Source organism: Lepidochelys kempii, chromosome 7 (genome assembly GCF_965140285.1).
Source record: "Lepidochelys kempii isolate rLepKem1 chromosome 7, rLepKem1.hap1, whole genome shotgun sequence".
In the NCBI taxonomy this organism is placed as follows: domain Eukaryota; kingdom Metazoa; phylum Chordata; order Testudines; family Cheloniidae; genus Lepidochelys; species Lepidochelys kempii.
Window position 1 is genome coordinate 28691076 of NC_136386.1, and position 17417 is coordinate 28708492.

The 17417-nt window shown below is 38.9% G+C and overlaps 1 protein-coding gene across 2 annotated transcripts in view; it reads left to right on the forward strand.

Annotated features, from left to right (window-relative positions):
• Positions 1–17417, forward strand: part of TKT (transketolase) — a 44560-nt gene that overhangs the window by 11338 nt on the left and 15805 nt on the right. For both annotated transcript variants that reach the window (XM_073351563.2, XM_073351562.2), the window contains exons 2-9: positions 1304–1421; positions 3580–3693; positions 4571–4668; positions 7629–7820; positions 8797–8915; positions 11580–11773; positions 12914–13078; positions 14471–14627. In XM_073351563.2, coding sequence (XP_073207664.1) covers positions 1304–1421; positions 3580–3693; positions 4571–4668; positions 7629–7820; positions 8797–8915; positions 11580–11773; positions 12914–13078; positions 14471–14627 — 1157 coding nt within the window. The remainder of the gene's footprint in view (positions 1–1303; positions 1422–3579; positions 3694–4570; positions 4669–7628; positions 7821–8796; positions 8916–11579; positions 11774–12913; positions 13079–14470; positions 14628–17417) is intronic.

Sequence of the window (17417 nt, forward strand, 5' to 3'; positions counted from 1 at the left end):
TTAGGAATGCATTTAATGTTAAGACTGTTTTTTCATGTGTATCTACAGAGACGTTTATAAATCACAGCCAGGTATACAATTTTTTGTGTTCGTTTGTTGGGCAGTGGTACCATAGACTGACTATACAAGGGTGGATAGTAATTTCAGATGGAAATTATTTAAGTTATAGTGAACACAAGTAACAGTGTGAGAGTACCTTTCTGTGACATTTGAAACACTACAGCCCAGTAGTTTGCCATCCAGAGCTGGAAACAACATTTTTCATGTTTACCCATTTCTGGTTGATATGCTGTGGCATGAGTACTTCTGAAATGGGAGTGCACACTTCTCTGAGCTTCTGTAGTAAATTATGGTTGAAGTATTCCTTTGTGCTCTCTTTGAAGTCTATGGCAAAAGTGCTCCTGACATTAATGGAAGCAAGATTGCCCCCAAAATGTATCAACTACTGAAATGTATTCACTGGCTCAATATTTCAGACTGTAAATATAGAAAATACTCATCTTTCCATTTGTTAAAAATCAAACAAATCCATCATTTTTCAGTTACAGAACTGATCATGTTTTTAAAATTACTGCAAATAAACTGATTATCATTAAATTATCCTTCCAATTTTCACTACCTAAAAATGCGTTTTATTGACATGAAAATAAAATGGAGGAATGTGTCTATTATTTAATACTGTCTTATAAGACACATTCTCTCAAAGTCCCTTTATGTTAGCTGCTCTTATGATATAAGATAGAATATAATTGGGATTTATGTAGTACAGTTCTAAATGTCCCAGAACTCTTTGCAAAAATAAAACACGCAGCATTTCGAGGGTGAAATTCTCCCCTGTGCAAAGGGTCTGCACAAGACACTATACCACACTTAACTCTGCTCACTTAATGTGAGTTCTGAGTGGCATGGAGACCTCTGCTCATGCCCTCTGCTTCAGGATGAATTTCACTCTTACTGATAAATTTCAAGCACCGTATTGCATATTCTCTCTTACACCTTAGAATTGCTGATTGTGATGACATTCCTTGGTTTCAAGAATGGAGTGCACAAACAGATAAGCCAGTGCCTTATCACTAAGACCTGCATTTTAACATCCACTTTGGTTTAGATAACAGACATGGGACGCTCTCAAAGTATAGCTAATCAGCAGTAGGATAATACCAAATGATAGGGGTTATCAAAAACACTTAGTTGTGTATTTTAATGATGAGGCTTAGAGTACTGGCACGGTGGTATTCTAATGATATGAAAGCAAGTTGACAGTGGGCAGCAGCAATAATCTTGTATTGGCTTTGTCTTGTAGCCACCCGACATCATGTTGCAGTGCAGCAGAGATCATGTCCGTGCTCTTTTTTCATACCATGAGGTACAAAGCGAAAGATCCCCGAAACTCCAGCAATGACCGGTTTGTACTCTCAAAGGTAAGAACCAGAACTAGCTGTGCTATACCTTCTCAATCTGATTCATAGATTAGTTGTTTGTTAAATAAACATACCTGTTTTCTTGACTACTATTCACTGTCATACTTTCGGGTCCTTGTCAGTACACAGCTCTAGTAATGACAATACAAATCTTTTCAAAAGACTTTTAAGATTATTATATGCAACAAAAGAGGAAAATGCCAAATAAAATCTTGCTGAACATGGGAAAGGGTAAGCGTAGTGCCTGAAAGGAATTGCCAGATTTCTAAGCATCGGTGTGTTGGTGTAACATACAACCTATTTAAGCAGTTAAGTTGTTTAATTACAAATTATATATTCTTTCCCGGTACTGTCCGTGAAATATATCCAGAAGCAAAGTCATCTTAAGGCAAAGGTTATTTTTTAATGTTCCAAGAAATTATGCCATTATGTATATTTTTCACGCATAAGTTATGGTTAAGCTTTCTGTGACATCTCTTCTCTCTGTGGCCATGCTGCCTTTACTGTGATCCTTTCAGAGCTCTGATGTTAAGCTTTGTCAGTTTAGTAATTTGTCGGGAGCCTTACAAGGAGCATGGTAGGCAGCAGCGTTGGTAGTTCAGTGGATGACATTCTTCCCCTATGCACTAGTAAAGTACTAAAGAGAACAGTGCTCCTGAAGGTGTATTCAGCTAAGACATAAAACAAATGTCCTGACTGCTTGAGGTCATCAAAGTTTCCTTGGCACTTTTAGCCGGAGTTGGATGATAGCTTGGAATTCTGGCTAAATTTCAGCTCAGGTAATTACATCCTTGTTATTTAGTGTCTGTCTGATGTCCTCTATTTTCTATTCTGAACTGTTCTGTAGTGTTTAATTCTGTTAAACCGCTGGCATATTGCTAGCGTCTTCAGTGGCAGATGCAGTGATCCCTTAGTATATATTTAAGTTTACAAAGCTCTTTGGAAGACGTTATGATGAGTGGCATTTCAAATGTCAGGTATTGTTAAGTAAAAGTGGCAAAAGTAGTTGTGGAGCTCTGTACCGGATGTTGTTTGAAACTAGGGAGCATCCCAGCAGGCTGCAGAATGGGCTGCAAATAGGAAATCTTGAGTTTTCATATGACCAGGCTGAAGTCTGGGACATTACAAAGGTAGTCACCCGCTGCAGAGGAAATGTCTATAGCAATTTCTCTAGCCATCTCTGTATATCCTTTGCGTAAAACAGAAACAGTGCTGTCTCTCAGCTTCCTTGATGCCTATATGAATCCTGGACGAGGATAAGGTAGCTAAAGAAACCAGACAAATTTTGAGATGCTGCTGATAGAAAGAGGGAATCACTTCAAAGTAATTGATTCTGCTTAGATACCCCCCAGCCCCACCCCCGCAATGTTGAAGGCTCCTGCCCTTGAATTGCTAAACTGCTCAACAGCTTTGGGTTCCTTTTGGATTCCTAGAGCTATTGGGTGCCAAAGTAGCTACGGTTACCAAAAAATGACCACTTCATCTGCAGTTGACCAGAAGATTATACCCATTCATATCCGATTCAGACCTGGCCACAGTGACCTGTGAATTCAAGACCTCTAATCTTGATTGTTATCACTGTATCTAATCTTAAATCCATACACCCTCAAAAAGATCCAGGTGGAACAAAACTCAACATCCCATCTATTCAGAAACACTGGTCGCCATGGGTATATCACCCAGTACTTCATTCTTTGCACTGGCTCCTCATCGAATACAGAGTCCATGTTAAGGTGTCTGTCTTGATACTTGAAGTCTTCCATGAGATTAGACGTACCTACCTGAGAGAGAACCTATCCCTTCTCAAGTATGACCTCCTATAAGAGTTTTAAAATAGGTATGAAGGAAGTCACATTCAGTCTTTCTTGGCTAGAAGTCTAATTATTGTAGTGCAGGCCTGGACCATGGAGAAAGTAAAAGCAAGAATCTGTGGAAATCCCAGGTCTCTGAAAGGAACTCAAAGGGCTTAGAGGCAATATGAAGCAGTGATTTGTTTGCAAGCATTTTAGAACTTGGTCCCTCACATTAAAAAGAAACTTTTGGTGGACATAAAGGGTCCACAGAGCTAAATTTATCTTATTTACCCATTTTTGTTTTGTTTTGTTATCGAGATACTGTGAAAAGTTGCTCTTTGTTTAGAATTTGTTTTTCTTTCTAGGGCCATGCGGCACCAATTCTGTACGCTGCCTGGGCTGAGGCAGGCTTCCTACCAGAAGCAGAATTATTAAACTTGCGGAAAATTGATTCCATTTTGGAAGGACACCCTGTACCAGTAAGTATTTGAGGAATAAGCTTAATAATTATTTAAAATTGGAGCTTCATGTGAATCAGGAAGTCTGTGCATTTTATGCAACAAGTTCTGTTTGCTAACTACTGCACAGTAAAGTCAAAGATTTTTTATTTATTTATTTTTTTAAGAAGATGGTGGTTAGCAAAATAGAGAACTGGATGTCCCAATAGAAGTGGATGCCCAAGAATATGAATCTTAACATTTTGGTAAAGTTATAAGCACCAACGATGTCTCCATGCAAACCACTTTTATGGAGTTCCAGCATGGTTCATCTTCTTTCCCTATGGGGAAACTCTGATGTAACATCTCCTGGTTTCGAAGGAAGCTTATCGATTGCCTCAGTGGCTTTTCACCCCCACTCCTGATGGAGCCTCCCCTCCAGAGCCATTAGCTCTTTGCTGTCACTAACGCTACCCCAGGGAGAAGAGTAAGAGAAGGTTTTTTCAAGCAAGGCACCTCAGATTATTTGTTGGAAGCTAATGTTCTTTTCAGTGTCAACTCCTAATCTACCACTTCCACCCTCTCTCTGATGGGATCAATTTATAGCTGCAGGGCAGTTAGCCAGCGGCACTGTGGCTGCTAAGCCAGCTGTACTGCCAGTGGAGAAAGGGGACAGGGCAGCATGCTTAGGGACTTTGACTCCATTCAAATGTGCCGAAATCTACAAGCTTGATTTAGAGTGGATCTTGGCCTGGGCCCATCTCTTTAATCTCTTCTTAGTGCCAGATTGGAATCCTGTCCTGCTGCTGTGAGAGTCTACTGGAGTGGGAATGGGCTTTCTCATCAAGACAGGATTTAGTCCTGTGAATTTAGTCTCTGAAGTTCTTAACTGCAAAGTAACTTGCTTTTTTATTTTCAGAAACAACCATTCACTGATGTAGCTACTGGATCCCTTGGTCAGGGACTTGGTGCTGCCTGCGGTATGGCCTATACTGGCAAATACTTTGATAAAGCCAGGTAATCCTTTTCAGTGTTTAGTGTTTGTAGATGTGTAGGGGAGAAAAAAAAAATGCTGAGAAAACCGATTGTATTCTTACTCTGATCAAAAATGATTTATTCCATTATTTTCCACTCCTTTCCCCAACTCCAAATTCAGTTTGGCCAATTGAGAGGCCTAGCTAATAAAATTGCACAGATTCAAGGACTGGCAAAAATTGATGTATGCTGTTCCTGTGTAACCAGACAAAGTTACAAGGGTGATATTACTATTCCTGAAGAGGGAAGGTGGCATGCTATTTGGAGTAGCCACAAGCCTTCAGCATATGGAGAACTACTGTTCTTTCAAAGCGGTTATGCCCACGGGGAAGAACCTCGCTGAATATAGTTGTTACAGGGTAAAGACAGGTGGTGAAGAAAATATGAAGCACAAGGACCTGGTTGTGCACCTATTAAAATCAATGGGAGCACTGCTGGGCTGTAAATAGGGGTCCAAAATGTCAACGGAAATCCGTGCAACTCCAGTGGAACAGGAATGACCATTTCTTCCATTTGTCGGGGTGGAGGACAAGGAAAGTAGATGTCAAAAGACACATGGTTTGAGGAAGAAAGCAATCTAATACAGTTGATGTATATTATATGACAGTTTTAGCACATTCAAATGCAGCTTGCTAAGTTAATATAGTAATAAACCCTACACTTCATTAGCTTAAAATCATTTCTGTGAAAGATAATTTTCTGATTTTAATACAGTTGAATAGGTGGTAGTTGTAGGAATAATTTACCCTGTGATTACTGGCAGCAAATAGTGGTACTACATGTAGTGTTGGAAAGCAGCCAATACGTGTGGAATTGTAATTTGTCTGAGTGAATTATCAAGTTTAGGCCAGCATCTTATGAAGTGTGCTTTAGTAGATGACCGTTACTATGATAATATGGAATAGTTTAGTAGCTCTTCTAATACTTAATTTTAATAGCCTTTTACTCAATTTTGTTTTAAAATTATATATTTGAAGGTAAATATATTTCTGTTGTGATAGTCAACAGGCAGTATTTGTTTTACATGGAGTCCTATGTGGCCATCCAAAAAAGAAATGGTGACAAAAGATAAAGCATAAAGGGCTGAATCCAGCAGTCCATGCTCAGGTAATACTCCTGTCACTGTGAGTTTTGCCTAAGAATGAGTTCAGTATATGTGGAAATAGTCTGCAAAACTATATAATTCTTTTATATTTGCTATGGATGATCATGCATATTCTTACTATATAGTTTAGCCCAGTCTGACTTATGGTTTCTCTGAAATGAAAATGTAGGTGTTTTTTCTAAGGCGTATACTAAATGGAACTGCTGAAATGAGGAAATAAAATGAGGAAGCAAAAAGCAATCCTCAAATAGTTTCCTGCATTGTCAATGATCTTGCCTAGTCACAGTGACAGTGTTTAACAGGCATGTTCACTCCAGCTTTAATTATAATAAGATTCATTTTTACAACTCCTTTCCCAAGGTTACGTGTATCTTAGCTTGCAACTGCATTCTATCACCATTATAATTGCCATTAATGGAGCATTTCCTCCCTATCAATATATCACACAATAGACTTGGGTCTGGAGGCAAGGGATGTAAGAATACAATACATTTCACATTATATTTACCATTTTTAATATTTTTTTTTTAGTATTTGTGCTCAACAGCATTCTTATACAGGGACACACATTGCCAAGTATTTTGTAAACTTACCTGTGAGGGTTGCACATTTAGAACTGGAGTGGTATTTGGACTAAAATAGTGGAAGATCTTGTGAACTATTAAAGAGATTTTGAATTTGATTTTAAATAACTAGTGGCATAATACAGAATAGTATTTGGGCACAATCTTACTCCCATTGAAATCAATAGGAAAACTGTAAAATTTCACAAAGACCTATGGTGAGAACAAACTTTTTTTCATGTAAACCAAAAGATTCAAAGAATCAAAATGTTGAAATATGATAAATGGTATTCTGGAAAAAAAATTAATTTACTATACATGGTTTTCTATACATATGAGAGAAACCTGTCTGTAAAAGTTTTTTCTCTGGAGTTTAATTATTCCCTATCATAATTTTTAATTTATTTTACATAGTCAAAATAACACTATATAATCACACCAGTTTCAATTATTTTGGTAATTTATTTCAAAATACTGTCAGCAAATATGTCTGTAACAATACAGACACACAAAAATTCCCACAGGAGTAGAGAGTTAAAGAAACCCCTATGACAGCCCAGTTTTTTTATCTCTGCCCCTCTCTTTTCCTCCCCCCTTCCAGAGCCCAGCCGTCCCCCGCCGCCCAGACATCCCCACCCCCAGCTCAGACACTTATATCCCCTACCTTCCTAGAGCCCAGGGATCCAGAGGGAGAAACAGCCTGATGCTGGGTCCTGGGCTTGCACAGAGTTTCCTGCATGCCACCTCCTTCCTTCAGGGGGTGCTGGGAACTGCAACAGCTGGGAACCCTCCAGTTCCGTCCCCCTCTCCCCGGCTTTGTCTTCTATTTGTGAGCTGGGCTCTGCCAGATATAATGGCCCCTAGTGGTGTCGAGAATTCTGCACGCACATCAGTAATTTCTGTAAAATTCTGCATGGCGCAGTGGCACAGAATTCCCCCAGGAGTATTTAACAGACCCAATGATCCATATATTCCAATATTCTCACTCCAACAGTTTCAGTACCAGATACTACAAACCTCAATCATTTCTACAAGTGTACAACACTGTACCAATGTGGGAGTTTAAATCAGTCACAGATTGTATTAACCAGCGTGGGGGAAAAAATCTAAGGAAAAAGACCATACACTTAAACAGAGAAAGACTATAATATTTTTAGTCAATTCTATTTAATGAGATTCATACTAGTTTTGTATAATCCTAATTGAATATTGTGTCCTGTTTTTTATGTAACTTGACATACTGACTAACTTTAAAAAAACCCACCCTTTTCTAGCTATCGAGTCTATTGTCTGCTTGGGGATGGGGAACTATCTGAAGGCTCCGTTTGGGAGGCAATGGCCTTTGCTGGGTTCTACAAGCTGGACAATCTGGTTGCTATACTTGACATTAACCGTCTTGGACAAAGTGACCCTACACCTCTGCAGCATCATGTTGAGATCTACCAAAAACGCTGCGAAGCCTTTGGGTATGTGGTTGGAAGAAGTTCAGTTTCCTCTTTTCTTGAAACCATGTGTTGTGTCTGTTTTCCAGGTATTTTCAAATATGCATATTAAAATGTGAGTTGAATTCAGATAACTGCTCAGAGCACCATGCAGGATATTCTCACTGCTTGTCAGGATCAGATCCTTGTTTCTGTATTGAAAGAACAATACAAAGCTGAACTTTTTTTTTAATCTTTGTTTTTTTTAATAAAGCTCTTTTATTCATGCAGATTTATTAGAGGAGCTTACCTAGTACTTTAGGGACCTTACATTGTTTTTAAAAAATATGCAAGAATTCTGTATCCGGCGATGTGTACTATATCTCTTGAGAAACGGGGGAGCCTCAGATGTACAGGGGGCAGGAAGAAGGGATAAAATGTCCTTTTTCTCTTATGGGCATGGAAAACATTATTGTTAAAATAAATATTTTTATATTTTTACTGCTTCCTGGAAGGTCATCAGCTAGCTTAAAGATCTATAATACTTTTTACATGTGTTCACAAGTATTTACAGGACCTTATAGAAGTTACACAGGCAAATTATAGTTTGATCCATATTACACTATTTTACAGTTTAAGATGTCTGTTCTTATTCTTTTTTTTTTTTTTTTTTTTTTTTTAATTTGGGGCACTTGCTCTTGTAATGAAAGGTAGCTGTTATATGGCAAAAAGTGTGGTAAAGTGGGTTAGAATAGGGACCTACGAGATGAAAGTTCTAGGTTCTGTTCCCCACCCTGCCACTGTTATGCTGTTTGACCATGGGCAATTACCTAATCTCTGTCTTATTTCACTCATCTGAAATATGTGTGATTGTTACTGATTTCATGAGTGTTAATTAATATTTTTAAAGTGCTTTGAGAGCCCCTTGTATCATAAGGAAGTATTATTAATTATTACTAACTCTTGCAGAGATTCATTTGTATGAACCCTTTAGAAACCATCTGTATGTTTGCATTCCTAGCTGGCATGCTCTCATAGTGGATGGACACAGTGTGGAGGAGCTTTGCAAAGCCTTTGGCCAGACCAAAAATCAACCAACTGCCATTATCGCAAGGACTTTAAAAGGCAAAGGAATATCAGGTAATAACATGACAATTTAATGGCACATGTCTGTATGATTTATATGTGAGGAATGTTTCAAACAGCATTCATAAAGGTATGATCATTTAAGAGCACATAAGGTAAGTAAAGTTAACATTTGATTGGTTAGAAACAGGCCAAAGTCAGACCCTCAGATCAGCAACCTTTTGAATTTGAGAGGATTTCTTGAATTTGAAACCCTCTCTAAAGTTTTCTGCAGTTCTGTGTTGTATGCAACCAGAATTGCAAGATGGCTGAAATCTACCCAGATCTCTTGAGGATCTTTATCACTTGGGACTGAAATTTCATAAAAAGAGCTGGTGAGATTTCAGTGCTGTTGAACATGAACCTGAACTCTAGGCAGAATTTGGTCTTGCACTGAACCCTGACCTTAGACTAATCTAGATAATGAAACCTCTCTTTATTCCATCTCTACATTTGATATATGAAACTCAGTTCCTCGATAACAATTTCATGAAATGTATAAACTATTGATTTTCTTTATCTGAAGTGCTTTTCAAATTTCTGAGTAAAACTTAAGTTTACAAAAAATTATTAGCTAAATCTTAGATATTTATTTAATCAACTTAAAACAGAGGATGCTGTCCCAGGCTGATCAGGTCTTTGCTTGGTGGACTAGATGGGAATTTGATACGAACTGTGGGTCTGATCATGCTCCTGTATGGTGAAACCTGAGGCAGGAGGAGACTCCATGATGTTTTTCTGCCATTGAATTCCTCCTGCATTCCTCCCTTTGGGAAGGCATCAGTGTTTGCCCCCCTGCAGAGGAAAGAGAGAGTCTGGCCTACTCACCCGGTGGTTGTTTGAGATCTATACATAACACCAGGCCGTCTGTGCAGAAGCCTCATGCCTCTGTGGGAGCTCTGGGTGCTTAGAGCACCCCCAGTACCATAGCAGAACTTTGCCCACTAATGACTGCCCTTAAGACTCTCCTTAAAGGGGTTTCCCTCATCTGGAAGAATGCCATGGAAAATCAGCCTCAGGCAATATTACTCCATCTTTAAAATTTCCATGGGGACAATACACATCCCCCTTAGGTCAATTACCTCGCTTCCTGGCCTTCCCTGCCCGTACACTGATCCAGAGAGAATCCTCCATTTGAGCAGAGGATGGGAGTAGCATTGCTGCAGAGTCAGCTGACCTCTTGTGGCTCAGAAGGAGTGATAGTGTGCACAAATATGACACTAAATCCATGTTAGATGTGCAGTGCTCAGTGCACCAAGACTTGATCATATACCATGCTTACTTTACATAATCTGTAATTCTCATTAAGATGCGTTACATTAGGAAGCTGTTGTAGTAGCTAAAGCCACTTGAGTCTTTATTGAATTAACTTGGAATTTACGGTGGCACTGAAGACCCTATTTTAAACACTTCATTAGCCTTGAAAAGTACTTTTCCCACTTTGATACTGACAAATAAACATATCTAACACTTGTCGGTGTATAGGAAACTAATGTTTCCTCTCATTTCTGCCCAATGCTTGTAAACGACAAAAAAAAATCTGTCCAAACTGGTTGTACTTCTCAGGTGGTATTGGCTGACAGAAAGCTTTATATTGGTTCTCGCATGGCAAGAAAGGCATGCTGGCTACATGACACTGAGCCTATAATAAAAATGCCAACTATACTCCAGAATGCACTAAGGACTTTGCCATTGCTGAATTTGAATACAAATTTTAAGTGGGAGGATGTGAATTCCTCTTTCTGATCACCTAAAGGATCAGTAGAAATTGGAATGCATAATGCTCATCTTTTCGTGACCTAAGCAAGCAAGAGTACTGGAGTTTTGCCAAGGCTTAAGTTCTTCTCCCAGTACTGTTAGGCACACAAGGTTAAAACTGTATGAAACTATTTAATTCATATTGTAAAATTATAGGTCTTTCTTAGATTGAATAGGTAGCTAAACGATGGGACGTTCATGTAGTTTTTGGGGCGTGAATGCTGTTTGACATACTTAACTGGTATTTCCTGACACTGTAGCTATGTTTGCACTACAGTCAAAGGTGTGTTTGCAGCATAGATTGGCATACCTGCACTAGCTTTAATTTAGCTAGCATGGCTAAAAATATCAGTGAAACCATGGCGGCATGGGCTTCAGCGTGGGATGTTGAAGCCTGCCGGGGACCCTGGGTGCGTGTTTACCTTGCTAGCCTGTACTAGAGACTGTGCGCTGTGTCTTCACTGCTATTTTTATCCATGCTAGATTGCAGCTAGTGCATGTATGCCAACCCGAGCTGCAGTCACATCTGCGATTGCAGTGAAGACATGCCCTTCATATGAAATTCGTGTATGTGTTTGGTAATTAAGTTCTGTTACTATTATGGGGCCGTGTCTTATAGGTGCTCAGTGCACAATTCCAGGTGGAACCACTGGGAGTTCCATGCATGGAATGGCTGCTCCTCCAGGCCCAGAGATGTAGAATACCGAGGATTTGATCTTTTCTATTCTGTTATGCATTAATGTTTTTTTATTTGCTTGATGCGAATGGATGATGTAGTTACTGTTCACGATGGGCATAATAGTGAAGTCCTTCAGTTAGAGCAACCATTGATTTCAGCACTTTCACCTTGGTAAGGACTGAGACTAAGGGCTTTAATTCCTTTTATTACGTATTCCATTTTATTATATATTTTAAATGCAGGTATTGAAGATAAGGAAAACTGGCATGGTAAGCCCCTTCCAAAAAACATGGCTGAACAAGTCATTCAGGAAATTGATGGCAAAATCCAGAGCAAGAAAAAGCTTTCCCCAGCCCTCCCAGAAGAGGATGCACCAGTCATAAATATTAGAAACATTAAGATGTCATCTGCACCAGATTACAAACTAGGAGAAAAGGTACCACACTGTCTACTAACATGTACCTGTTTTAGGGATGAGAGGGAGGTAAAAAATGCTGTCTAGGAAAGTGCTTCCTTGTACTTTCCATTCTGTTGGGTGAATTATTTACCAAATGAATGGCAATGAATTCTGGGTCTTACACTAGACCCTGTATAAATAAAAACAGTTCTCTTTTTGTGCGGTGTCCTTCACCTGTCTACCATAGGTGTTCCCCATTCATTTCCTTTTTTAACTCTGCTCCTCTGCCATGTGACCTGCCTGATGCTGGGGGATAGTGTGTTTAAATGGGCAGGGTTTTTATGAAGAAAGGGCTAAATCATGTTCCCCTTATTCAGATGTCGAGATTCTCCTCTCATGTACACCTGTGGAGTTACATGATGGGGCGAATGAGAGAAGAATTGAAACCATTGACTTAAAAGAGACTAGCTGCGTGAATATGATGACAAGGGTTTGACTCCAAATTTCCAACATGGTAGTTGGGAGGGATTCACTGATTGCCTCAAACCCTTTAATATTGGTGTGAGTTTAAGTTGTTAGTTGTCCACACTAGTTAGTTGCCATGTATCCTGCATTCAAGATGAAGCTTAAAGGGCAAAGAACTGTGGATGAGTCACCTATAGCAGCTCTTCCACACACTGATGTTCTCAAACATCATTGAAGTCACTTCTGTGGCTGAATATAAGTGTTCAGTTTCCATAGAGTTGTTAATATTTTCATCTTCTTGTTGAAGTGCTCAGCCAAAAATAAATCAGAGTGAAGAACAAAGTTGTTTGTTGAATGTTTATACCATACGGAATTTTGTTCTACATATTTTTTTTAATGTCTGAACAGGCATACAGTTTTGACTGTGCAGATAGTAGATTATAGACATCATATCTGGATTTAAAGAAAAGCAAGTATATATGTGTTCTATTCAGACTAAATAGACCTGACACTGTATTGTATTGCATTTTCCCTATCGTTTTCTCTTCTGACTTCTGTTTTGGGTTTATTACATTTCTTGTATGTGTCTTGATAGTTTACATTTAAAATCTTGATAGAGTTTACACTTTAATAAAATATTTTAACATACCTCAAACAAACAAAAAATCCCATTCACAACCTAGTAACAGTACTGCTTTATTTTCGTCTTCAAAGATGGCTACCCGCAAAGCTTATGGCCTCGCACTTGCAAAATTGGGCCATGCCAATGACCGAGTAATTGCTTTAGATGGAGACACAAAGAATTCCACCTTCTCTGACCTGTTTAGGAAAGAACATCCCAGCCGCTTCATTGAATGCTATATTGCTGAACAGAACATGGTAATTATTTCCTTTGCTCTATGAAATACTGTGTATCCTGCAGCAGAAGATGAGACTTTAGATAATTTTGTCCTGGTGATAAATGTTTTAGCATTTGATTTTAGGTGTTTATCCAGGCATTGTAATTTGATTTGCCTTCTGCTTAGGAAAAAACTACATGGCAGGAATAATAACACAATGGAAATGCATCTTTAACAGACAACTTAAAAAAAAATCACAACATTTGGCTTCTTAGCAGAACTTGCAAAGAGGCAAATGGAGTGTATGTAACAACAACATATCCCACAACATGATCTGTGGAGAGTCAGTTCAAGAGACTTGTTAACTCTCTCTTCTGACTGGAAATATAGAATGGCACAGCTTGACAATTTGTAACACAAGAGTGAGTGTAAAAAGTTGAGGACAGAGGGAGAAAATTAGGCAATATTGTCCTTATGGTTTTTATAATGACAGGGTTAAAAAATCTATTATGTCATAGAATAATACAATGTTCTTTCAGCCAAATTCTGTCTGACACTTGTGCAACCTCATTGAAGCAAATGAAACTGCCTGGGTGTAACTGAGAGCAGAATTTGGCCATTGGTTTTTAATAACTTGTAGCCTAAGGACCACAGGATCTCCTCTCGCATGTTTTGTTTCAGTATACTTCCAGTGACTTCCGTGAAGTTGCTCCTAGTTTACATTCATGTCAGTGAGAGAAAATCAGCCCCAAGAGCAGAGTAATATCTCTGTGATAATGAAATAAAAGGTACTGTGTAAATGTATCAAGGGATTCTAAAGATAACCTGACATAGGGCTATGTTCTGCTCTCATCTACATTGGTGAAGCACCTTTGTGGTAGACATCAGTCCGAAGCAAAGGTGGACAAACCCATCCATAGCTGTTTACATCATCACTCTCTCTGCAAATTGGAGGTAGTAAAATCTCCAGATTGAAAATGCACAGCCTTCATTTACAGAAAAAGAAAAGATAAGAGGAAGTCAAGTCTGAGAATCCTCAAAATGGCTGGCTGGAAATAAGTGAAGAAAAGATGTTGATGCTATACAAACAATCAATTACAATTAAATAAATAGAATGGATGCTACTGGGGTTTCCACAGCAGAAGGATTGGGTGGGAGAAATTGCCTTTGCTTTCCTTAGGTGAAGATCCAATTAATAGGGACAAGATTTGAAGTTAGTGAAAGAGAGAGATTTTAAGTAGGAATTTCTGGAGGTACTTGTCACAAGAGATAAAGAGGTTTCACAGTGAAAACTCCCACAGACCATCATGACAGGTTTCAGAGTAGCAGCCGTGTTAATCTGTATTCGCAAAAAGAAAAGGAGTACTTGTGGCACCTTAGAGACTAACCAATTTTCCTTGTTAATTGACTTCCCTCTTCTTGCTCCTCCCAGGTGAGCATTGCAGTTGGCTGTGCCACTCGTGACAGGACTGTTGCTTTTGCGAGTGCCTTTGCCACCTTTTTCACCAGAGCTTTTGATCAGATCCGTATGGCTGCCATTTCTGAGAGTAACATCAATCTCTGTGGCTCTCACTGTGGCGTTTCTATTGGTAAGTGCAACCTGGAGTTATTGACCAGAAATTTTCAGTGGCTTCAGTGATGACCATTCACATCTCTGCTATTGACTAGCTGTGTGACTTTGATAGTCACTTGCTCTCTCTGCCTCATTTTCCCTATCCCTGAAATGGGAGAATAATGATACCCACTTTTGTTCAGCGCCATGAGATCTATGAAAGATACAACGTTGGTCTTAGATATTAGTCGATTTTTATTATTGTTATGGGAGATAGGACTTGCTGTTTAAACTTACCCATTTGATATAATTATTTTGACTTATCACAGTGTTTCTTACTTACTGCAGTCATTAATAAACTTATTAACAGCTAAATTTCTTAACCTTACAGATAGCTTAGAAAACTAGGATCTGTGAAGTAGGTGCACAGTTAAGGAATTTGCAGTACCCCTTCCGGTTTTTGCTTACCTCCACAACTGCTCAATGCATGTCTGTTTATTCTGGGGGATGGACTGAGCGAAAAGCATAAAGATTGCAAAATGAAAGCAGGAGCAGATTTTCATATTGTGTGTGTATTCCTAAATGTACATGAATAAGCTATGCTAATATATAAATTATACAGTATAATGACATCCACACTAGGGATTTGTACCACTTTAACTTTACCACAAGCCAATATAAAGCAGTACAAAAACATCCTGTAGACAAGCTGGAAGATGGAGCCTTGTCCCAGCTCAGTGGATGGTTGTGTACTATATGTCTTCATATCAAACACTTAGGGATTATCTACGCTGGCACTTCATCGGCAAAACTTTTGTCATTCAGGGGTGTTAAAATAAATTCCCCACAAACGACCAAAGTTTAACTGACAAAAAGCACGGGAGTGACCAGTGCTTTGTCAGCGCGAGTGCTCTCCTCCCGACAAACAGCACCTCCACTGCGTGCCTTTTAGCAACATGGATGTAGCGGCACAGCCGTGTCGCTAAAAGCCTCATAATGTAGCTATAGCTGAGTGTCTCCACGCCCCCTGTAGCATATAGGGTTATGGCATGGGTGTATCATTAAGTTTTTTTTTCTTTACAAAGCTTGTTATGTAAAGACCAGTCCTCCCTTTCATAGTCTGTAGCTCCCACAATCTAACACTAATGTGTTTAACCAGCAGCAAAATCCAAAGGAACAAGAGCCTCTTCCCCATCAGAGAAATCAGTGTCTATCTTTAGCTTTCACTGGCTGGGGAGAATGAGACTCCAATAATTAGCTGAACTGCCTTTGTGAGAGCAAAAAGAAAAGGAGGACTAGTGGCACCTTTGAGACTAACCAATTTATTTGAGCATAAGCTTTCGTGAGCTACAGCTCACTTCATCTGATGTGAGAGCAGTGATTTCTGATCTGCTTCATGGCCTTTGTCATTTGGACTGTTTTACTGTGGAGCTACAGTGGGGACTCCATAGTTATGGTTATAAGACCGTTTCCATTATAAGTTGGATTTTGTCCCCACTTCTAACCTTTTTGAAAAAAACTTCTTTGCACCTAAAATTTTGTATGTCTACCAACAGTCTTGCAAAGGAGAATATTTGGGAAAAATTGGTAAGAGTCCTTTTGAGATAGAAAGGCTCAAAAAGAATTGTTGTTTACATTGTTTGGGAAAAAAAAATCTTTTTATAGAAACCCCTGGCTCACACTGAGTTCAGAACCTGAACTGGCCAGTGGTGGAAATTGACGTGAAGATTGGGCACACAATTGTGTGTGATCCTGGGCTTCTGTGGTTTTGAAAATTGGGCCAATAAAATAAATGAAGGGTCAGAGTCAGATTTGTAAATATGTACTTTACACAACAACAACAACAAGATAGCTAGTCACCTGATTAGATCAAAGTGGTTTATGAGCCATTACAGTCTGTTATAGAAGCCAATAAGTGGACAGTATAAATGTGTATGAACAGAAATTACAGTGTGTACATAAAGAAAAGGAGTACTTGTGGCACCTTAGAGACTAACCAATTTATTTGAGCATGAGCTTTAATATCTCTGCCATCTTAATGATTGTTTTTAATGTACAATATTAGTGATTATAACATGTTGGCAAATCACGTGACATTTTGTCATTCAAGCCATTTTGTGGGGAGTTCAAAACCCCAACTTTCTTGGGTTTTGTTGGAGCCAGGGGGGTTGTTACATAAAAACTTGAATAATTTTCTATTCTTAGTTGCCCTTGTATGCCAGATTTCTGCTTTAACAGGATTTTTACTTAAATAGTAATTTTTTGGCAGAACTGTCTCTTAATACTTCTCTGTAAAGCACCTTGAACATTGTTGGTGCTAAACAATAATGGATAATATTGAAGGTGGATTGTAAAAGCCTGAAATATAATTGGAAGTGGAACTAACACTAGAATCTTTATCTTGGGTTTTGATTCAATTGCCTGTTAGTAGTATTGAATTTCAGGGTTTTTTGCTTTGTCCATTAGTTGTTGTGGCCTTTCTGCTTGCCACTTTCAATGGGAAGCATAACCACTGTGCAGACCTAATGATGGGAAAACTCCTATTGAAGTCCCATTCAGTGCAAGTGCTTGTATGTACATGCATGTCAGTGGGAGGTTTTTCCCATGTCATGACTGTGGGTTAAGACTCCTTGTTCACTTTTGCCCTGGTTCCAACATTATTTTCATTGAACTTACATAGGAGCCAGGATTTGGTACTTCTTTTTTTTTGGTACTGTTTGAAAATTCCTCAGTTGTGGTTTTTTTGGGGGAGGGGGGGCTTCTCTTATGAAAACACACTCTTCTTCTCCTTTCTCGTCAACTCTTTTGTAACCTCTTTTGTAACAGA